Raw genomic sequence first — 25371 nt, 5'->3', positions numbered from 1 at the left:
AAAGGCGCCTTCAGTTCCAAAATTGAACTGCCTTTTCCAAATATACGATCAACTAATTTCCCTTTTCTAAATGTTACTTAGGACAACCATTAAAAAGAACCAAATGAGAAAATGTCTTAGGAATATAACGTCTCAAATAGTGACAGACTTTAAGGGAAATGAAAAACAGTAGCAGTCTTGCCACTGATTCTCAAATATGAATTACAACTGCAAAACGTTTTTATAATATTTAACCCACACAAAGATATCTTCACACTCTCAAACCAAGAAATGAAATTGTCTACTTTAAATTTAGTATCAAATTTAATTAAAATTAGTAAGTCTATAGTAAGAATACATGTAAGTTTAAAATATATTTTAAAACTTTAATGTAAATTTTTTACAGTTAAATTCTCTGAAATTACTCATAAATGATTTTTTATGAAAAATGACAGAAAACTGTGTTTTCACACATATTGAGGTTTTGTACCCCACCAAAGGTAAGGAGTTCACACAGGAATAAGAACACGATCACAAAATACTTGACCATTACACTGAATGCTGGTAAAAGGTGTATACAAATTAAATTAAAATCACTGTAAAATCACTAGAATTAACATATATACCTGCTATATACTTAAGTACAAAAGCATGCCATGGATCATAATCCTAACTCTTGGGAAACTAAAAAATTGCCTCTCATAATCACCATCTAACTTCACAAAATTACCTTTTCTTCTTTGGATACTGATCTTTACTGACAAAACAAATGATGCCAAATTATGTTAAGTGTGAAGTTACCTTTGGGGCAGAAGTATATATTATTGAATATAATCACAATAATGTTTATGATACATTACCACTGCTCCATTATCTGGCATCATTGGAGTTCCCATATTTGCAGCTCCTTCTGGCCCCATGGCAGGACCAGGACCCATTGGTGGGCCAGGTATAGTTCCTCTGTTGTTCATATTCATACCCATCATTGGAGGAGGACCTTGGTTACCAGCAGGTGCTGGGCTAAACGCATCTACGTAAAACAATCTATACTTAGAGCTGTCCTATCTTAGTTGATAAACATTTAAAATTTAACAATACTTAGGCAATCTATATAACAAGACTATTATCAAAATTATTTTACTTCCTTGAGAACGGGAAACTCAATTATCTACTCTGATAGAGCATTATATTTGCTAAACAAATGTACATAAAACAAATGAGAAAACTGTCAATTATTTTTAGCACATTTGAGACTATAAAAGCTTGAAAGTTTTCTTTAAAAAAAAAATCAGTATTATTTGCTGTAGTCTGCTTTTTAACCAAATACTCCCTTACGAGTGGTGACAACTTTCTACCAGTTTAAATTAATGGCAAAGGATTAGCACTTAGGAAACCACTTAATTTTCTTACAGTCATGACTAAAAATACTAGCATGTAAAAGTATATTAAATTATGAAGGGAGAAACCATGTCCTCATACATACATACACACACACACACACACACACACACACACACACAGTTCACTGTAAATAAATTCTTGGCTTTTATATAATTACTGAACATCTCCCAAAATTATAGGAGGTACTCTTTTTTAACTTTATATAGAACTATGCAATAGAAACAAACAAAAAAATTGAAATGATTCATCATGACAAAACTTATTTCTAAAAGCAACTGCAACCAAATACAGATAAAATATTAATACAGCTGTTTGAATTTTTTCAACATGCTGAAATTCTGGAAATGAGAACAATTGGATACTTCAAATTTTTTCATCAAAAGACATCCATCCACCTGCTTCATGTTAACTGCAATAATGTTTAAGCTGTAATACATTTATAAGGGCCTCAAATACAACATTTTTGGGTATCCTCTTTGAACTTAAAAATTTTTTAAACTACTCATACTTGTTTATCATTAAAAATTCATGACGAAGACTGATTCTGAGTTTTCTTCTAGTATTTCACTATCTAGTTAATTTCATGACATTCAGAACTCAATTTCACAACAACACATTATAATAGGAGTGGCAGTTTTCATTCAAACTCACAACTCTACACAGCACCCAATGCAGCTCAACCGGCACAGGACTGGGTCCAGGGAGCTGAGAGGAAGAAATCTGACTCCCTGCCGGCCCCTAGCAACAGACGCCTGCTCCTTCTGAGCCCAATCCCCAGGACCCCAGCCACTTCCTAGGGAAGGAAGTAGTTCCTTAATGCCCCAAAGTTCTTGTTAGTTAATCTACACTTCAACTACACAAGAATACTTCTACTCCCTTAAGATAGCTATAAAGAAAAATTTTTACTAGACTTCCACATCTCCCATAAGTGAAATGAGGAAGGGTAGAGACAGTATCCAGGAGGAATATTACCTCAACTTTCCCCAAAAAGAACAGATCAAGGATTAGTGGTTTTTCTTCTCTTTTAATAGAACATAATTATCACACCTAACTTATGAGATACGAATATAACTATATAAGTATGGGTATAATAAAATAAATGAAAAATATTTAAAACTATCATTAGTTGAGGTAGACTTAGTAACTATGTCTTCTACCAGATGGCTGTAATTAGACTAAATTTAAAGATCTAAGGAATGTTAGAATTATCTGGTCCCCTGAAAAGCAGTTATATAAACTATGTTCCACTTCGTACACACTGGTAACACACCAGAAAATCTGTCATGTTTAATCCATGCAACTTAACAGGATATGACAATTTACCAACTTAACAGTGACATTCAACTGCATGATAAGGACTTGTAGCTCCATGGATCCATAACTATCATGAGGATAAAATCTCACTTCGAATAAAATGTAAAGAGGAGAAAATTAAATGGCATGGATGTTAGGGGAGCTAATTAAGTGCTCAAATGTAAACATGGTTCTCTGGTGAATAAAATGCCATTAAAATTTTTAATTCTCTTAAATTCCTCACTAAATAAGGAATCTAAAAGTACATTCTCCCATTTCTTCTAATAAAGTTGCTAATCAAGTAAGAAAGTCAATGTTTTCATGGTCTCTGAAACATCACAAATGTTTCAAGTTTGGTTCTGATGTTAATGACACACTTAAAATCCTTAAATCCAACTGGATTATATTATACACCAGCCCACAACTTACTTTGAAAAAGACATAAATACTGAACTACCTGTACATTACTAGACCCTCAACTGTGTTTTCTAATTTAGAACTTCTCATGCACTCTTGGTGCACTAACTTTTTTCATGTATCCATTGTACTAACTTCACAATTAAGCTCTTTTGGTTAAGGGTTATGTCTCGTGCTTCCTTTGCATATCAGAGATGCTCAATAACTACTTTTTGGTAGATAAGAAAAGTGACGAAGTAAACAGCAATTGTGTTAAATGATTTAGATTATCTAACTGGCAATGGCAACGGAACTGGCATGGGGGAGGGGTGCTTGGTCATGGAAAATGCTCAATCCACATATTAGAGGCTTTAAGATGTTTTACTCCACATACTACATGTACATTCCAAGTACAATCTGGATTTCCTCAGTGGGAGTGCACGTGATGCACACTGGAATGTTAAGGTAATGTAATCTTTACAACAATATGTACATTTGACTTTATATAAAGATTCTAACCTCAGCTTCTGTGGGACAATGTGAAATTAATATATAAAATTTTATTATTTACCTAATTTTCAAACGTATGACAGTTCAAACTTAGTAAGACATATGAAAACATCCCATACTTATTTTTCCCTTAGCCTATTTACTTGATATTGCTGCCCTGACAACCTGGTTATACAAGCAATCAATATTAAAGATGCTAATATAGGCACTTTCTTAAAAACTTCACATCAACTCTAAACATACACATTAGTCTAAATATGCAAGACACATCTCATTTACTTGACAAGTCATAGATGTCTCCAAACAGTGCAGTTCTGTGCACAATACTGTGGGTTACGGCAAAATAGTTAAACATTCAGTAAAAGGAATAAAAATAGCCTCAAAGTTACACAAAAAATTATCTTAAAATAGAAATAAAATACTCTCAAAAAGTTTATAGACACTACAACTCAGAAACTATCAAAATTCCAAGATAAAAAAGCCAATTTCAAGGCAAGAAATCTGATTTTTAAAAATGCAACGACATAGCTTTATTACACCATGTGATGACTCAACAAGTTTCAGGTCATTTACCAAAACCTGTTTACAGGTTTCTTTTTGTTATATCTATTAAAACATAATACCTCTTTTAGCCTAAGAATAAACAAAATAAAAATGTTCTTCCTAGGCATGTATTTTTAATATACTGGTATTTTTTTTCTCATTAAATAAATGTAAGAAATTTCACCACTTACAAACGCTGGTTGCAAATTTTTGTTTGTTACTGATATGTAGATAACACAAATAGCATGTACACTTCCCTGAAAAATGACAAGTAAGTGACAGAAGGGTTTGCTTCAAATCCCTACCTCCCATGTTTATTGCTCCACGGGGACCCATATCACCCATTCTCATTTCCTGTTCTCTCTGTAAGTAAACATAGTTGTCACAGTCAACCTATCGATCTTAGGACTTTACATTTCCCATCTAAAATCAAAAAGAAAAGAATAAATTGCGACATCATGTTCCATTAAAATATTTTTAAATTTCCAACATCATTTACTTAATAAGAACACTGAAAAGAAACTTCAGTCTCCCAGGCTTAATTAATATCCTGCAAGTGCTTAGGGCACCCAATTTATATTGCTATATTATCAATGAGTCATACAAAAAACCTACTACAGGATATTTGTAATGTTATTCTCCCTAGAGATCATACACACATGCCTAGATTCTAAGAGAAGAAAAATCTAACAATAATGACCACCAGGACCAACTATTTTTCCCTCCCAGGTCTCTAAAGTCTTAAAACAGAAATGACCGTTACCACTTTCGTATTCAAATGTATTCAAACACACAACACAAGCAGCTGTGGGGTACTAAACCAAAAATAAGGTTATAGACAATTTTCATTTTTGAAATATTATAATTCACCTTTGCATTTTTATTCAAGTACTCAAGCATTATTTCACCCAGGACCTACAGATAGATATACCATGAAAGCCTCCACTACACACAAACAATTACTGAAAGCTCAACATAATTTTGCTTCCTTTATTTGAACAAGAATTTTTCTTGGAAACCGAAATAAAAGTGTTATTACACAGTTGGAAAGTTCTGAAACAAAATGCTCTTGAGGTTACCTGTGACATAAAAAGCCATACAAATGTACAAAACGTTTTAAGTTTCAGTACAGAAACTACTTCCTAGAAACCCATTTACCAACAATAGTTATATAGAATTAACTTCAATGAAATCTCTAGGTGAAATTACCCAACATATCATAATTGAAATTTACACTACTATTTAATGATCTTGTGCAATACCAGACAAGTGTGTTAAATGTAGCAATCATAAAAAACACTGAGGCAAAAGTAGCAATGTCTAAATCTAAAGAAAGCATCATTTTTCTACTTTTAAAAGCAGTCTTACTAATAAAATGGGTTGGTTTTAAAATATAGTGAAAAACACCTATAAAGCTAGAAATAAAGGAAATAAAAGCCTATGATAGATAAATGCCACTAAGCAGCAAATCAACTGCCCATCTAACCTAACAGAGATGCCTCAAAAGTTAACCTTTAATGAAGCTATAATATGAGAAAAATACCACTCACATAATAGCTTCATGAAGAAACATTTCTCATTGCCTAGAAAACGTAAATACCAAAGCTTTCCCAAAGCTAACTTTTAACTTTCCAAAAAATAAATTTCTTTCATCATAAAACATTTGACTATTAATGGATACTATTACTGACCAGCAAAAAAGCTATTTTATAAAACTGACTACTGATGAACTCATATAATTTTGCAATTATAGGGAAAATACTATTCTCTAATCACACTTAGCACTATTATCAGTAAATTAAACCAAGTTGTCACTTCCTCATCAGCAAAGCCTACTGACAAAGTGTGGACTGTTTGCGCATATCCAAAATCTTCCAGGTACTATTTATATGAGATACTCTTCAAGAAGAGCTGCTTGCACTCCAGCACCAGAGAGTAAGATACATGGATTTTATGGCCCCAACATTTTTAGGTGACAAAGGTGTAACATATTTTTTGACTTGTCTTAACTATGAAAGACTAGAAAGGCAATATCTAATCACTAACAGAGGGTAATTATTAGTCTCACTCTTTGAGACTTCAATTTTCAAATACCCCAACACCCTAGCTTCCTAGTCATATTTTAAGGTTATTCTTTCTATAAACCCGCTACTACATACTTCTAGTAAAATGCAAGAGGCAGAAATAATATTTAAGGGTAGTGTTATCAACAGAAATTAAGACAGTACTTCTCATTGTAACTTGATATATCAATAAGGAGAATCACTTGAATAAGCGCACTTTAACTATGTACCCACCCCAATAGCAATACATAAACAAGGCCCTCACTTCTCCTAAGAATTCTTCTAATATATTTTAAATTAGAACTGATACATGTGTGATATTTTTATAATACAAATTTTAATGATGCTTTATTACTTTACCAAAAACTATTGTGCTTTAACAGGCAACAACTTATATGTAAAAATCTCAAAAGACTGCAGTGCAATATAAAATGATAAAAGCTATGATGAACACTCCATTTTAATTAATTCAATAAATCCTCATAGCAACCCTATGAAGGTCTACTGTTATCCTATTTTAGAGATCATAAAACTGAGTCACAGACCTGCTCAATAACTTACTCAGGGTCATACATGTAGCAAGTGGTTGAGCTGACCTATAAACTTCTGCCAAAATAGAGTTCACAGAATTTTCTTCTTCACAGGGCACCTTCATTCTTCAAGAATTCCAAGACCAACAAAAGGCAAGATTTGTAATGTATTCTTACCATGTTTATAAGAGACTGTGCCTTTTGATTAAAAGAATTCTGCACTGTAAAGCAATTATACTCCAATAAAGATGTTAAAAAACAAAAACAAACAACCAAAAAACCCCACGTCTACTAGTTAAGACACATTTTGCTTCTCTTGTTCAAGTTCATTTCCCAGGAAGCTGAAACCTCTCTATTTCAATGCCTTTAAATTGAATAATAAAATGTTAATTTGTATTTTATGGAAAAAAAAAAAGAAAAAGAATTCTGCATATGTATTCTTGAAAGCTGGTCACTGAAATATGCCTAAATTTTCCAAAAAAGAAAGTAAAGTACAACTGATTCCAAAGCCGCATATCAAAGCAGCATCCCATCAACAAAAAGGTTGTTCTCAAGGTGTGGTTCCTGGATTGAAGAGAGTCCCCAAGACACATCCAAGACGTGCACAAACTCAAAACTACTTTATTAGAACACAGTTCTAACACTGGTCTAATTGGGCTTTTCACTGAGACACTCGCAGGGATGGTGCAAGAGCAATGATGGGCAAAAATCCTGGTGTTTCAGCACAAACCAAGGCACTGGCATTCAATTTTTACCAGTAATCATTGTACTCTAGACATTACAATACAACTACATTTAAATGATTTCAATTATGGCTGTCCTAGCCAGAGCATCCAGAAAAGACTGAAGATTAGATTGTAAGAAAATAAAACAGGACTTCCCTGCTGGCGCAGTGGTTAAGAATCCCCCTGCCCAAGCAAGGGACACGGGTTCGAGTCCTGGTCCGGGAAGATCCCACATGCCGCGGAACAACTAAGCCAGTGCACCACAACTACTGAGCCTGCGCTCAAGAGCCCACGAGCCGCAACTACTGAGTCCACGTGCTGCAACTACTGAAGCCCATGCGCCTAGAGCCCACAACAAGAGAAGCCACCGCAATGAGAAGCCTGTGCACCCCAACAAAGAGTAGCCCCTGCTCGCCGCAACTAGAGAAAGCCCGTGTGCAGCAACAAAGACCCAACACAGCCAAAAAATAAATTTTTTAAACAAATAAATAAATAATTTTTAAAAAGAAAACAGAAGCCATGTTTCAAAGAGCTGGATTTTACTTTTATTTTTTTTCTTTCTGGCTGAGCCACAGCATGCAGGATCTTAGTTTTCTGACCAGGGATCGAACCCAGGTGCCCCTGCAGTACAAGCGCACGGTCTTAACCACTAGACCACCAGGGAAGTCCTCAAAGAACTGCAGTACAGGTAGTTCATCAGTTTCTAAGAAATGGGTCTGAAACAGCTACCAGTTTGGTTCTGAAAAGATCTCTGACTCGTGTTCAGTTACTTCATCGAGTAGGTCAGGACCCTGTCATGAGACAGGTGGAAAGAATAACCCTGTCACAATATTTTCTCTGGCAGCAAAAGAGATGTGCCCGATCAGGGGAAAATGAAGCACACCAAATGGGTGAGGTCAGCCAAAAACACGGCACAGACTTTCAGTATTCTGACCAGGCCTCAGAGATGTGGCATATCAGTATGTGAAAAAGGGGTCTCGAATTTATGTGGACGGGAAGGTAGACTATGGTGAGTATATGGATAAAAATAATGTGAGATAACAAGCAACAACAATTACAGCTGATAACATATTTCCGAGTGACCAGACAAAAGAGAAGGCATAGAATGGACAATTCTTCTTTGGCCATTGTTTGGTACAGTCTCAATTCCAAATCATGATTGTCTTTATAGTTTATAAGGACAAGAATTAAAACACTCTTTTATATTAAAAAAATAATAATTTCAACTATGAATACCTGGATGAAGCAGTAAAAATGATTAATTTTATTAAATCTCTAACTTTAGGTACATGTCTTTTTATTATTCTAGGCAACAAAACAGATATATACATTAAGCATTTCTGCTGCATTCTGAAATATGGTGGTTATTTCAAAAAACACCGTTCTTATGATTGGGCTGAAAGCTGAATAAGACACATTTTCTTGGAGCGAGATTTTTACTTGAGACAGCATTTGACAGACAAGCCAAATAGTGACCTGTGTACCTGGCAGTGATTTCTGACGAGTGGCTGATACTAAGAAATGTGATTTGTTCCTAACTTTGTATAACAAAATACATTAACATTTTTATGATTTGTGTAACTCAACTGGTCAATATTTTTCAGCTCGGTACATGACATTACAAACTCATGCATAGGTAGAAGATCCACTCAAAGGTAGACCAATGGATTCTAATGCAAAAGAGTACTTTTAAGAAAATACTGCTTGTCAAGTTTCACTGCAGCATCAAACAACAATATTCACAATTAGCTGAAAAGGTTAAAATATATATACCTCTCTCCACCTACTTATCCATGTGAAACCAGATTCTCTTCGTATTTTTTAACCAAAAGAGCATTTTGCAATAGGTGGAATAATGCAAAAGCAAATATGGGAAGCCAGTCATTTTCTTATAAAGCCAAACACTGAAAAACAGTAAAATAACACTCTTCCCACTACACAAAGTTGAGCATTAAAGAAATTTCAAAAAAAATGTAAAAATAAGGCCACTCTTCCCACTATAACATATTTTCTTTCAAATTTCTCCTTTAATTTCTTACATGGTAAACATTGATATAACCTAAACATAAAGCTCTTTGGGGTCTTCAATAATTTTTAAGAGCTTTAAAAAAGGATTTGAAACCAAAAAGTTTGATAACCACTGTTTTTAAATTCCAGTCAATATTTACTTGTGAAAATGTAAAGTGGCAGAAATTTTGCACTAATGTAAATTAACTAAACCAGTATACCCCAATGTGTAGAACCTGACATTATTTTATGTATAATATTGATTTTTTTCCCTTAATACTTAATACTCAGGATATCAATCTGTGATTTTTGAAGATATTTTAGGGTTTTCTAGGTAATCTAATTTAAACAAATATTGACTCTATGTAATTATCAACTGGAACAACATGCTGCAGTCAATGACGAAATGTGCTCACCTCACACACTGATCAGTCTAAGTCCTAACAGCCACCATCATTCTTCTTTAATTCATAAAGTCCTCTCTCATGTATGTCTCTAAAGAAATTTCTAAGGATTTTCTAAGGATCACAATGTGCCACTTAGGTTCCATGTCTTAATAAAGAAAATGCTAAAAATCCTGATATAAAAATGCTGAAATAAAACTTTTAAATCTAAAAGAAATATAATTCTAGAGAAACATATAAGTTTTGGCAAGTAACAATATTCAACCTTTTTATCATTAAATATTCCTAGAAATTTTCCTAAAAATAAATTACTCTTAGCACTTGGAAATATAGCTTTTCCTTCACTAGAGAAGTTTACATACAAGAATAATAAGACTGTTAGATAGCTAGTCAAACATTCATTGGAGAAAACAAACTGACAGCATCTGGAAATTCTAGGTAACAAACATATTTACAAGAAAGGAACAAAAATCAATTATGTGAAATACTTTTTAAAAATAGGTATAAACAGGGCTTCCCTGGTGGCGCAGTGGTTGAGAGCCCGCCTGCCGATGGAGGGGACACGGGTTCGTGCCCCGGGTCCAGGAAGATCCCACATGCCGCAGAGCGGCTGGGCCCGTGAGACATGGAAGCTGAGCCTGCGCGTCCGGAGCCTGTGCTCCCCAACGGGAGAGGCCGCAACAGTGAGGCCCGCGTACGGCCAAAAAAAAAAAGGTATAAAGATAAATAAAATCACAAAAAAGTAGGCCACTTTGCCAAGAAATTATCCACTCATTTAAAAAGTGTTAAGTTATGGAAAGGTGTGCATCAAGAAATTAATCTTCTAATAAACTAAAAAGGGAAACAAGAAATGTTCCTATTAATAGAGCTCAAATAATAGCATGCAAACTTTCCAACATAACCAACAGAGAAAGTGTGGAAGACTTAACATTTTTAATTCAAGTAATAAAAAACACTTTCCAAGACATTATATCACTCACTGTTATATTGGGGGGGATATTTTAAGTAACATAAGACAATCTTTAAAATATACAATTTATAGTGGGTTTTCCCCTTCAATTTGCATTCTAAAATGTCTGCCCCCATGAGTACTGAGGAAACGTTCCTCAGGTTTATGATTGCTTAAGTGAAACTTTACATCACATTTCACTAGGGAACTGCTAATTAAGACAAAACAGTTACCACAACACATCTATTAAAATGTCCAAAATCCTAAATGGTGACAACAGGAAATGCTGGTGAGGATGTGAAGAAACAGGAATTCTCATACACTGCTGGTGGGAATGCAGAATGGTATGCCCACTTTGGAAGACAATTTAACAGTTTCTTACAAAACTAAACATACTCTTACCCTATGATCCAGCAATCACGCCCCTCGTTATTTACCCAAAGGCACTGAAAACTTATGTCCACACAAAAACCTACACAAGGATATTTGTAACAACTCTATTCATAACTGACAACCAAGATGTCCTTCATTTGGTGAATGGATAAACAAACTGTGGTACATCCAGATAATGGATTATTCAATGTTAAAAAGAAATGAGTTATCAAGCCATGAAAAAACACAGAGGAGGGACCTTACTTAAATGCATATTACTAAAAAGCCAATATGAAAAGACTTCATATCGTATGATTCCAACTATACGACATTGTGAAAAAGACAAAAATATGGTAACAGGAAAAGAATCAGTGGTTGCCAGGAATTATGGGGAGGGAGGAATAATAGGTGGAGCACAGAGAATTTTTAGGGCAGTGAAACTACTCTGTGTGAGACTGAATGGTGGGTACGTGTCATTTTCCATTTGTCAAAACCCAGAGAATGTGCAACACCGAATGTAAACTATGAACTTTTGGTGATGCGGATGTGTAAGACACAAGTGCGCCCTGTATGCTGTGGGAATCTGATGTTGGTAGGAGTCTGACGTGAGGGCATCTGTACGTATGTGGGGTGAATGGGGTGCGTGGGAAATGTCCCTTCTGCTCAATTTTGCTGTGAACCTAAAACTACTCTAAAAAATTTACTTTTTAAAAACTTTAAAAATGTTTTTGAATAAATTATATCTTAATTTATATCACAAGTTTTAGTCATGAAATAATATACATTTCTTACTTGTTAAATATTGAATCAGAAATAGAAGGAACCACAAATACAAGTAGGGGGCTTTATCCTTAGTTTACTGTACTGATTAAGCTAAACACATGCACCTCTTAAACTACATTCACTCAACAGTGTATTTTTATTTTTATTTATTTTTTTTTGCGGTACACGGGCCTCTCACTGTTGTGGCCTCTCCCGTTGCGGGGCGCAGGCTCCGGACGCGCAGGCTCAGCGGCCATGGCTCACGGGCCCAGCTGCTCCGCGGCATGTGGGATCTTCCCGGACCGGGGCACGAACCCGCGTCCCCTGCATCGGCAGGCGGACTCTCAACCACTGCGCCACCAGGGAAGCCCCCAACAGTGTATTTTTAAAGCCTGGTTCAGGTAACTTTGTAAACAGATTGTTCTGAGGTCACTGTCAAATTCAACTGACCATGTAGCAAAATTAATTGCCACTTTTTAAAACACAGGATGGCTTTCTAATTGAAGATGAATTAAATATAACTACACATAATCTAGCATGCATCAAGAGACAGAAGGGAATAAATATTTTAAACAAATCAATTTTTAAAACAAATTTATATTGAGCTTAGAATTTTATTTCTAATCTATATACCTGAGGGACATTTTCAAGTTTATCCTTTTCAATTGTCATGGCAAACTCCCTCTGAAAAGCTGCTTTTAAAAACTGAAATTAATTAGGAATATATATAATTATTTTTCAAATTTAGTTATTTTATCCCAAACTCTTAAAGAAATCAGCAATCTGAATACCGACTACAACACAGACTACTTTCAATTACATCTTACCAAGGCACATATAATACTGGTGACCGGTTTGCATTTCTTTACCTGTAACCCAGTACATTTCCATATCAAAATCAAAACAACTATCATGACTGGCCAGATCAAGGGATGAAAGATTAAAGAGCAAATATAAGCTGCATAAGAAGCAATTCCAAATCACTCCCACCAACAGAAGAAAGCAAACAAAGCACATGTGTTCCAATGTATGAAGGATTAAGAACGTATTTAAAAGAGAAGAGTGTCTTTTTCTATTCATGATACTAGACGTAAAACAAGTTATCTTAGCAGTCTACCAGAAGCTTTGAAATCCTGACAAATTATATATTGTTTCTAAGTAGATAACTCAAAGCAACAGATTCAAAATATAGTAATATTTAAAATATTTAAATAACTAAATACAATTCAAAAAGTTATTTAAAATTTACAATTATAAGATAAACTACTATACAAGCATTTCTATTGTTTAAAAGCAGGATTTAGAAAAAGCAATAATACGTCAAATTAAGACGTTATATATATTATGAGAATTGTGGCAAATTTATAACCAGAAAAGACAGGATTTGAAACGTGGTGCACAGTGTAGTGGAGGATATCATAAGACAAAGAGGCAAACTCACCCATTTACTTTAAATTACTTGAAATTTCAAACAGAAGTAAATGCACTTCATCAGCAGAGCATGCTTACAAACCCAAGTTTTTTGCTCCCTGCCACTAGCAGTTAGTTAATAATTACACATGGATATCGATATTCACATTTATCTAGTTCGCTTTGGTAGAAAAATTCTGACATTTCAGGTGATACTACAGAGCTTCATGCCCTCAACATGAAGTACAAAAGATACGGGATACTGATTGGCCTAAAAAAAATTTTTTTTTTACATAATCCCCATGTAGGAGAACTCCTGTAGGGGGCTCTAAATATTACAACAAGAAATCACAAAGCAGAACTAACAAGTTTTTATGTCTTCCTAGAACCTTCTGTTATTACTTCAAGCTATTTAATAACTGAACAAAATTCCTATTGTTTGCATTGCATGTAGTGGACATTTCAAAAACATGTTCACTTTAGTTCACTTGTATTCGCCAATCTTGACTCTCCTCTTCTCCAACCCCTCTAAAAACGTAAACGTTACCTAAAAGATCTGACCATTCTGAACCAAGTAAGATTAGAAGAACTTACCATTTCAAATGAAAAGACAGAGGTACACCTACAACACAGTGGAATAATAAACCTATCACATCAGTTTTTAAAATGTACCCAAAAGAGCCCCAGAAGAGTGCAGAGACTACACACTCACTCTCCAGCATACAATTTTCTCTAAACTCTCAGAACTTTTTAGCTGTGTCTCTTAACCTACCCCACATAGGTCCCCGGTCCCTAAAATACTCTAAAATCCTCAAAGATGTGACCCTGGAAAAAAAAAAAAAAAAAAAAAAAAGATGTGACCCTGGGCTTGATTCCCCTCTGTATCCTCTATGAAGCTCAGGACTGTTTTGAACACAGGAAAAACAGGGAACAAATTTTTCCTACTAAAGGGAACCTCCAGTCTTTGTGTAAGACTAACTATCTTGAAGGGATAGTCAAGTGGAATCTGCATACTAAAAAGTTACGTGTGCTGAAAACCAAGCACAAAAAATGGTTATTTTACTGTTTAAAATTTACTCTTGGGCTTCCCTGGTGGCGCAGTGGTTAAGAATCCGCCTGCCAATGCAGGGGTCCCAGGTTCGAGACCTAGTTCAGGAAGATCCCACATGCCGCAGAGCAATGAAGCCCACGGGCCACAACTACTGAGCCTGTGCTCTAGAGCCTGTGAGCCACAACTACTGAAGCCCGCGTGCCTAGAGCCCGTACTCCGCTACAAGAGAAGCCACCGCAATGAGAAGACCACGCACCGCAACGAAGAGTAGCCCCCGCTCGCCACAACTAGAGAAAGCCCGCGTGCAGCAACGAAGACCCAATGCAGCCAAAAATAAATAAATAAATAAATTTAAATTTTACTCTTTACTATGTGACTCCATTATGAACTCTACAGAAATACATCAATAGGTGTGTTTCAATGCCACCTATGTTTCAAAACCACTGATGCTGAACATCTGAAATGTTAGTATTAAATAAAAATACTGAGGTTTAGTGGCTCATAAAGAACCCTCAAAACTGTATGATTGAGTTGCACGCTGTCATCTGAAAAAGAAGACATCAAGCAACTATTTAACTCTCCCAATTTACATCTCAGTTAACTACAATATAACAAATACAAGATTCCTGACCTCAAAAAGCTCAAGAGGGCTCAAATACTGGACAACTGTGAGAAAATATTTAGAAGGCAATATAAGTACTAAAAAAGAATCATTAAAAATGATATAGGATCACAGCTGGGGTGAGTAGTCAGGGAAAGTTATGTATGTGCTGAGTATACACACTCCCCAGGAGGGAAAAAGGGATATGGGAATTTTTGTGGAATACAAGCCCCTCTGTGACTCTAATGGGAGGTAAGGCCGATGAAGACACTAGAGTCATCTAATATGAAATAGAAATAATTAAGTCCAACAAAGTGTCCTCTGATGAAGTGGTTAAAGAATACAAAGGACATGGTAACCATTTCAATCTGGATTCATTCAAAAGACTTCTAAACGTGAATGATAAAACAGAGGGGGAATATGCTACTTATAAGCGTAACATATGATTAGGGGGACCACACACACATCCTGGTTTGCCTGAGACAGCTTATTTTATGCCTGCTGTTAAAAAAAAAAAAAAAAAAAAAGTAACTTTACATAGTACTCATATTCACTTGTCCGAGTTTGGATGAAAATTTTATGCTACCAGAAAACTACTAGAGCTAATCAATGAATCTGGTAAAGTAGCAGGATACAAAATTAATGCACAGAAATCTCTTCCATTCCTATACACTAATGATGAAAAATCTGAAAGAGAAATTAAGGAAACGCTCCCATTTACCACTGCAACAAAAAGAATAAAATACCTAGGAATAAACCTACCTAAGGAGACAAAAGACCTGTATGCAGAAAACTATAACACACTGATGAAAGAAATTAAAGATGACATAAACAAATGGAGAAATATACCATGTTCTTGGATTGGAAGAATCAACACTGTGAAAATGACTATATTACCCAAAGCAACCTACGGATTCAATGCAATCCCTATCAAACTACCAATGGCATTTTTCACAGAACTAGAATAAAATTTTTCACAATTTGTATGGAAACACAAAAGACCCCAAAGAGCCAAAGCAATCTTGTGAAAGAAAAATGGAGCTGGAGGAATGAGGCTCCCAAACTTCAGGCTATACTACAAGGCTACAGTAATCAAGACAGTATGGTAGTGGCACAAAAACAGAAATATAGATCAACAGAACAGGACAGAAAAACCAGAGAGAAACCCACGCACATATGATCACCTTATCTTTGATAAAGGAGGCAAGGATATACGATGGAAAAAAAGAGAGCCTCTTCAATAAGTGGTGCTGGGAAAACTGGACAGCTACATGTAAAAGAATGAAACTTAGAACACTCCCTAACACCATACACAAAAATAAACTCAAAATGCACTAAACACCTAAATGTAAGGCCAGACACTATAAAACTCTTAGAGGAAAACATAGGCAGAACATTCTATGACATAAATCACAGCAAGATCTTTTTTGACCCACCTCCTAGAGAAATGGAAATAAAAACAAAAATAAACAAGTGGGACCTAATGAAACTTAAAAGCTTTGCACAGCAAAGGAAACCAGAAACAACACAAAAAGACAACCCTCAGAATGGGAGAAAATATTTGCAAACGAAGCAACTGACAAAGGATTAATCTTCAAAATATACAAGCAGCTCATGCAGCTCAATATCAAAAAAACAAACAACCCAATCCAAAAATGGGCAGAAGACCTAAATAGACATCCCTCCAAAGAAGATACACAGATTGCCAACAAACACATGAAAGGATGCTCAACATCACTAATCATTAGAGAAATACAAATCAAAATTACAATGAGTTATCATCTCACACGAGTCAGAATGGCCACCATCAAAAAATCTACAGACAATAAATGCTGGAGAGGGTGTGGAGAAAAGGGAACACTCTTGCACTGTTGGTGGGAATGTAAATTGATACAGCCACTATGGAGAACAGTATGGAGGTTCCTTAAAAAACTAAAAATAGAACTACCATACGACCCAGCCATCCCACTACTGGGCATATAACCTGAGAAAAACCATAATTCAAAAAGAGTCATGTACCACAATGTTCATTGCAGCTCTATTTACAATAGCCAGGACATGGAAGCAACATAAGTGTCCATCGACAGATGAATGGATAAAGAAAATGTGGCACATATATACAATGGAATATTACTCAGCCATAAAAAGAAACGAAATTGAGTTATTTGTAGTGAGGTGGATGGACCTAGAGTCTGTCATACAGAGTGAAGTAAGTCAGAAAGAGAAAAATAAATACCATATGCTGACACATATATATGGAATCTAAAAAAGAAAAAAGAAAATGGTTCTGAAGAGCCTACAGGCAGGACAGGAATAAAGATGCAGACATAGAGAATGGACTTGAGGACACAGAGAGGGGGAAGGGTAAGCCAGGACAAAGTGAGAGATTGGCATGGACATATATGCACTACCAAATGTGAAATAGCTAGTGGGAAACAGCTGCATAGCACAGGGAGATCAGCTCGGTGCTCTGTGACCACCTAGAGGGGTGGGATAGGGAGGGTGGAGGGAGACGCAAGAGGGAGGAGATATGGGGATATATGTATATGTATAGCTGATTCACTTTGTTATAAAGCAGAAACTAACACACCATTGCAAAGCAATTATACTCCAATAAAGATGTTAAAAAAGAAAATTTTAAAGTTTTCCTTACAAATAATTAGATATTATTAGATATTATTCCTTACAAATATTTGTATAATATTAAATAATAATAATGCAAAAAATATTTGTATTCCTTACAAATATTAATTAGATATTATTCCTTACAAATAATTAGATATTATTAAAATTATTAAATAATCCTTTTGAGAAGTGATAAAAGATTTCAACAGCTGGTTAAAATTGATATTATATCTTCAACACAAATGCCCCAAATCATCAAAATCCTAAGGATCACTTCCTAGAGTATATGTTAACATTATAAACATGTATCTTTGTTTTCATTTGATGATAAAAGTCTAAGTTCCAATTATGTACCATCCTTAAATATTCAGAAAAGTTCTTCGCTCATTGTAGGAAACCAAATTATTTTAGTAAATAAATAAAACATATTAATAACAAAAAATTGGGCACAACTAGAGCATTCTATGCGAGGCCACTGCAGTATAACTGTTATTATCCATTCTGATTTTTACCATCATGTCCAAACCATCAGAAGCAGGCTGCCATTATACCAGCGATAGGTAACAACCTTCCCACACCTAAATCTGACTCCAAACACTACAGCAAATAATTCTTCAGTTATTTCCATAGGATGATGAAGAGGCTATAAAAACCCCCTGTGAAATATGTCCTTTGTTCAAATGTGTCAGATATTTAGCCTTCCAAAATAACGCATTCTACTTCAATACAACCAAATTGCTTGTTAAAGCTAAATACTCTACTGAAAAAGAGAAGTGATGGCCATGTTAAAACCACAAAATGGCAGCTACTCTCAAAAATTCACAAACTATTTCAGAAAACGTATTTGTACCTCCTCATTAGTAAGTGACACCTGGGATCAGTTGGCTCTGCCAGCACCTATTAATGAAAGTTCGTTACTGGCTAGAGTTTCTGCCCTGAGTTTTGTACAGCGAACATGGGGGGAAGGGTTAGGTTATAATTAAATCAAGGAATGATGATAAGAGAAACAATACCCACTCAAGAAGCAGGAAGGGACTGGCATAAAATTAAACAACAGGCCCAATGTGGCAGCTCTTCCCATAACTTCTGCTGATTTATAACCATGCTGCTCATTTATAACCATGACTACTAATGAACCTTCTGAATACTAATTTGGATTCTTCAGAACCAAGAACCAAGGTTCTAGGATATGAGGCACTCTGCTCAATAAACCTTCTAAAAACACTGAAAAAGAACACGTAAGTTAATATAATTACATTTTAAGTCACAAACTCTTTATGAGTTTGGTTAACATGAGCCACTTTTTATAGATTTCCCCCCCAGCTCTCAGGCTGGCCTGAGAACAGAGGTCGGCAAACTTTTTGGGGAAAGGGCCAGATAGTATTCCAGGCTCTGCTGGCCATACAGTCTTGACACAGCCTCAGAGTTATGTCACCACTAGTCAACGCTGCCATTTTGGGGCAAAGCAGCCATAAACAAAACATAAATACAGCTGTGTTCCAAAAAAACTGTTCAGAAAAAAATAGGCAGTGTTCAGATTTGGCCTGGCTTACCCTAGTCTGTAGACCTCCAGTCCAGATGAAATATTTTAAAAACTAAAAATTAATGTATCATTTGAGATAATACTCCCTTCCATATATAGGATGAAAGCCCAACTAAAAGTTGCCACACCAAAATCCCACAGAGCGCGATTCACAGAGAATGTTGTGCCATTTATACTGTTAACTGTATGAATTGTGTCTGCCTTGTCCAATGACCCTGAGCTCTCCCTTGAAACTCCCCAGGCCCCATAAAAAATTCAACTGCTACTACTATTCTCGTCTCAACATATGTCTCACTGCAACATATGGCAGTGGTTTTCGATCTTTGCCAAGGAAAATAAGCAAGCTGAAGGGCTTTTTAATATGCAGATCCCATGGCTCCAACCCAGACCCACTGGATTAGATCTCAGGCATTTTTCTTTTTTACGTTCCACAGATGTGCTGCAAAGATTGAAAACTACAGTATTTAGTCGAAACTGCCAATGGACAACCCATCAGAATCTACTGGGATCACAAATGAATCAATTAAGTAGGACGGAGACCTGAGAACCCACATTTTTTGAAAGCTCCCTGAGTGCTTATGATGCACAACTTGAAACACTACCGTGGAAGAGGTGTTACCCTCTTAGCCAGGCTACATCTGCTGTGGCCTCTCTGCTCAATAATTCCAGGAGCTACAAAGGAATACCTCTAAGGATTTGACATGGGTCAAATTACTGCCTTGGTATATAATACACATTCGGGTCTTTATGCACGTGTTCATTCCTCGAGGGCCAGTGTCACCTACTCAAACAGGAATAAAAGTTATTCCATATCAATTCATGTATATATCTTAAAACAGATACGAAGGGCTATTCTCTTCTTCACTAAAAACCAAACATTAATATTTACCATGCCAGATAAAGAAACTTCTTAAGTTTTAAAACAAAGTAGCATCCAATCTAAGCACTGCCCCAATTTTCCTAATCAAAGTATTTTTATAACTACATGATGAAACTACTAAAGCCAGAATGACATTTAGACATTTTATGACTTACTCATTTTTCCAAGAAAACAAAGTTTACTCCAGGAAACTGCATTTTAAAAATATTCTAACTAAAATCTCCCCTTTACTCCAAACCAAACTGCATCCACAAATGAAGACTAACACACAGCAGTACTTAAATGTTTAAACTACTGAATCTACAGTAAGTGAAACAACCTAATAGTAAAAAGTCACAAGACAACCATAAACAGTCTCACAAATTCTTACTGTAACAGAATAACCTCTGTGATGTGTTCAAAAGCTGTAAAACTGCGATAAGTAGAAAATTTCTACCTAGTAAATACTATCTAGAAAATGGTTCAAATACACTATGGTAAAGATAAACCTAAATGCAATTAAGGCACAGAATAAAAATATATACATTGTTATGGGAGTCAAAAATGTGTTATGCTACAGGAGTGAAAACTAACATGTTTAATCTATAATTACCAGATCTATTACCAAAGAGCATGACTTCCTCTTAGGAGGAATAAGGTATGAAATTAAAATGACAGCTTCTAACTGATGAAGAGCCGGCATATCCTTGAAACTCTTAAAAATATATTCACACGGGGCTTCCCGGGTGGCACAGTGGTTGAGAGTCCGTCCACCTGCCGATGCAGGGGACACGGGTTTGTGCCCCGGTCTGGGAAGATCCCACATGCCGCAGGGCAGCTGGGCCCGTGAGCCATGGCCGCTGAGCCTGCGCTCCGCAACGGGAGAGGCCACAGCAGTGAGAGGCCCGCGTACCGCAAAAAATATATATAGATAGATAGATATTCACATGTATGTCATAATATTATGATAAATTTGAAAGCTAACCAAAAAACAAAAAAAAAACAACAAAAAAAAACCCCCAAAAACCATGACCAGACATGACGCATCTTTTCTTTTGGTAAGGGCGGGAGCCGCGTTATGCAGCATGTGGGATCTTAGTCACCCGACCACGGTTCAAACCCGTGCCCCTTGCATTGGGAGTGAGGAGTCTTAACCACTGGACCACCAGGGAAGTCCAGATGTGTCTTTTGTTACATTAAAAAATAAATATATTATTCAAGACAAAGTAAGTATTTATTTTATACTTAAAAGCCCATACTATTAGTTGTGCTGGAATACTAAAAGGAATATTAGAAAGAAATGTGAGGTGGCATCTTAAAACGAACCAAGTAAACCTGCATGACTTTTATTACCCAGGCAAGCTGAACACTTACCATTTGATTCCTCCCTTTATACTGAACAGTGAGAAAAGAGAAGCACATAAGAGGGCCTAATTTCAAAGCTTTTAAAAACAAAAACAAACATTAAAATTGTTTAACAATTTTTCCCAAAGACAGTTTTCAAAGTAAAAATGAAGAATAACTAATGCAACAATGGCCTCAATGTTTCTTCTATTAACACAAACCAGTCAAGACTAGTATAGAGCTTTTGTTAATATTTCTTTAGTGCTTGATTAGTTTATATTAATAAGCATTATGGAGCTAGGAACCAAATAAAACTGATACCAAAATGATGAAAAACCTGTGTCTATTCATAATTTCTAATCTCAAAAATATCTAAAAATAGAAGACTATATTTTCCCCTAGATATTTAATTCCATTACTACATACTATGATTCCTTTCCAGAAAATTAAGAACATAGTAACTTTGTGGCCTAACATGAGTATTAATTTTAAAAAAAAGTCACCAACACTCCAGCCCAGGATTCAGCAAACTTTTTCTATAAAGGGCCAAGGAGTATTTTAGGTTTTGTGGGTCAAAAATACTCTGTTTAGTAGTCTTTTTTTTTTTTTTTTTTCTTGTCCATCAACCCTTTAAAAATGTAAACACCATCCTCGGCTCTGTGGTAGGGTGGTATGAAAATGGGTGGAGGTTCCAGGCTACAGTTTGCAGACCTCTGCTCCAGCCAAATTAATCTTATGATGCTTCAAATATGCAACACATACTTTAAGTAACTACTTAAAAATATCTTAATATTAAAATATTTGATCATCTAAATTTTCTAAGAGCATATTTATGAAACAATAAATAATCTATTTTTGAAATGCCAATAAATCTGTCATATTTTTAAATATCTAATTTGTTTATTCTCAAAGTTCCTTGGCTATCTATAAAATTTTACCCACCACTAAAATGATTTTGAAACATTCGAATGTTTTTAAGAATTTGCAGTATTTCAATTTTAAACTGTAGCAACATTTCTAAATAGTTTTTCAATAGAAAAGTAAAGTCGAAACTATCTGTTGTCCTTTATTAATTATACCTATATTAAATACCACTGAACATATTAAAAAACACTGGTGTAAGTTTTTTTAAAACTGAAATTTCAAAGAATGAAGAGTTTGCAATCAAGCTTATGATGTAGCCAACTTAAGTTTAACAGAATATTTTATTTAATCATTTCCTTCTGGTCCCTAAATGATTTACATCATTACACATAGCTACACATTTGCTCCAAGAATATAAAGTGTATGCCAGAGGAATATTAAGAAAGCTAATTCCACCAACTTTACTATAAGCAGGCAGTTTAAAAAAAGATACGTTGAGGTACATAAAAGAACTGGGAAGAATTTCCTAATCCTCAATGGAATGAAATAAAATTTCCCTAAGAAATATATCACATGTGGTTTACATCTTGACTGTATTTTAAAATAAAAACGCTAGTTTTCAAAATATATGCGCATGAAATTTTTTTTAATTCCACATTCTTTTATAACATCATAAAATATCCTCACATTGATAAATCCAACAGATTTATGTTCAAATGTAACTATGAAAGACCACCATTTAAATACGTCACTATGCAAGTGCTATGTATCCAAGAGGAAAAGAGAACTGCAATAATGCTAGAAATTATTCAAAAAGAAAATTCAAAATGTACTCAACTAATTTTCTAATGGGATTTATAAATCTATTAATTTAAACTTTTAGTGTGACTTATAAATAATAAAAAAATTTCTAACTGAATTTAAATGCCATATAATTTTCATTCAAAGGATATTTACTTGATGGAAGGTAAGATAAAAAGTTCTTGTTGCTATTCTACTTAGGATTTATTTTGCTGTCTGTATTCATTTTAATTTAAGTATTTTTTTAATTTTCCAGGGACAAAAGAACAGGGACAGAGACAGTCAGAAAAAAGACACCAATGATTGGAATTAATACATTTAGCCTCAGAAACTTACTTTCTAAAGAATCATGGCTTTTGAACAGCTAGAGGAAAAAAATACTGGTAAGTATTTTTTAGAGTGAGTTGTTAAGCTGGCATTCATTCATCTAAGGTGAACAATGAGACTCTGTTAATTATTAAGACCCTGTGGGTTATAACCTACTTGAAGTATCCTTTTTTGCCCCACCATTTTGCCCCCCCAAAACAAAACCCTGAGTCAGATAATGTCTTTGGAACTAACTCCAGTTTACAAGAAATTCGGGCATAAACAAACTTGCTGAACATCACTGCAAGGATACAGTCAACAAAATCCAGGACGTGAGATACTCCATACGAGGAGCTGTTTCTTTAAAAAAAAAAAAGGAAAAAAAGAGGGAGAGAAAACCTATAGACTAAAATGACTGGATTTACCAACCGATCTGAAGAAAACAACTACTTTAAAAAAAAAAAAAAAGTAAGACTTGGGCGAACTGGAGCTTTTAGTAGTTAATATTAAATAACTGGCAATTTTTAAGATATGATAGAGACATTTTTTGAGAGTCCTTATCTTTTAGAGATACATACTGAAATACGAATGAAATCATATGAAGTCAGGGATTTCATATAAAAAAAATTAGGGAAAGTGGGTATACTTAAAGATGAAAAAGATCTGCTAAGTATTGATAACTGTTATGGCTGAGTGATGAGCACATACTACTTCTACTTTTCTATATGTCTACCAAACTAAAGAATTTTTAATATCAATTAACGGTGAAAATCAGTCAAGTGGAGATGATGAATTTATCAAGATTCCTAGTTTAGTAGGAATTAAAAAAAGATAAAGTAAAATGGAGAAAAATTTAATATTCATTTCCTAAAGCATGATTATCTTCAGAAACTAATTTTAATTTATTACCTGTAAGAGGTTAAGAAATTCGTTAGTTTAACATAAACATGACAAATTCAGAAAGATAAGAAAATATATTACTATATAAAGCAGAATCTAAAGAATTCTAAACATATATCATCCACCTGACAATGTAAAATCATTTTAGTTAACCAGTATTTTACTTACATTTTCCATATAGTTTGGCTTAAAGCCCTCCTGCTGTCGCCTCAGCTCCTCCTGTTCTCTGTGTCGGATCATTTCCTCTTCACGACGACGGTGCTCTTCTTCATGCCTGAGAGATTTTTAAATAAAAACTCAGGGTGGTTGACATATAAGCCATAATACGGTATTTTATTTCAGGTAAAACAAAATCATTTATGTATATCATTTATTTATACTTTATGCCTAATCTGTGATAACGAGTGGCTTACCAGATTTACCTTCCTTTTATTTTGCTCTAAACCATTACTAAATCAAACAAACCAATAAAATAATTTATCTAGGGTAAATCAAAAAAGTAAAATAACAGCATATAACTAGGATAATTATATGCTTACAGTCAAAAAATCCAGAACCAAAAGCTCAAGCCAGTACTCTATTACTGCACAAGAGAAAGCCTGGGATTCACAATCACTGGCACAGCAGAGTTAGTTCTTAGAGACACTCAGAACCTATTCCAATACAAGCCACTGCAAAGGACCACATTGCCTAGACAAAAATCCTACTACGTGCAAAAGGAAGCCTTAACAAACATTCTCTCCCCCACTTCATTAATGCACTGAGGAAAGTATGCACCTGGAGCAGGTGTCTGATTACCACCTGTTTTCACAAATTAAGTTTTATGGGACAATCATTCCCTCACTGTCTGTGGCTACCTTTGGGCTAGAGCAGTGCTGAATAGCTGATACACAGACCATATGACATGAAAAGCCTAAAATATTTACCATGTAGCCCTTTCCCAGGAAAAGTATGCCAACCTCTGCCCCAGAGATATCAAGCATGGAACAACAACTACAAGACAAACAAAAAAGATATGTATGTGCAGGATTACTATTAAATCATAATTAGTTACAATATGATTAAGAGGGAAAAACCTACAAAATAATATTAAACTAATAGTCTGACATTATACTGACATTTAAATCAATGCA

General features: G+C 35.0%; 1 protein-coding gene and 1 pseudogene across 11 annotated transcripts in view; one reads left to right on the top strand and one right to left on the bottom strand.

Moving 5' to 3' along the window:
• The window catches only part of PSPC1 (paraspeckle component 1), a 118058-nt gene that overhangs the window by 61421 nt on the left and 31266 nt on the right, over nucleotides 1-25371 (bottom strand). For all 11 annotated transcript variants that reach the window (XR_016388760.1, XR_016388765.1, XR_016388759.1 and 8 more), the window contains exons 6-8: nucleotides 24407-24512; nucleotides 4428-4485; nucleotides 840-1009 (exon numbers count right to left, since the gene is read on the bottom strand). Coding sequence is in view for 1 of the 11 variants with exons in the window: in XM_022574440.2 (XP_022430148.1) it covers nucleotides 840-1009; nucleotides 4428-4485; nucleotides 24407-24512 (334 nt within the window). In the remaining 10 variants the exon portion in view is untranslated. The remainder of the gene's footprint in view (nucleotides 1-839; nucleotides 1010-4427; nucleotides 4486-24406; nucleotides 24513-25371) is intronic.
• On the top strand, nucleotides 7177-10198 carry LOC111175131 (single-stranded DNA-binding protein, mitochondrial pseudogene; annotated as a pseudogene).

The sequence above is a fragment of the Delphinapterus leucas genome, chromosome 18 (assembly GCF_059928025.1).
Source record: "Delphinapterus leucas isolate spDelLeu-1000000601 "Yukka" chromosome 18, BTC_Dleu_Yukka2, whole genome shotgun sequence".
NCBI classification, from domain to species: Eukaryota; Metazoa; Chordata; class Mammalia; order Artiodactyla; family Monodontidae; genus Delphinapterus; species Delphinapterus leucas.
The sequence above is the reverse complement of the archived record's forward strand: the minus strand, read 5'-3'. Positions and strand labels throughout refer to the sequence as shown.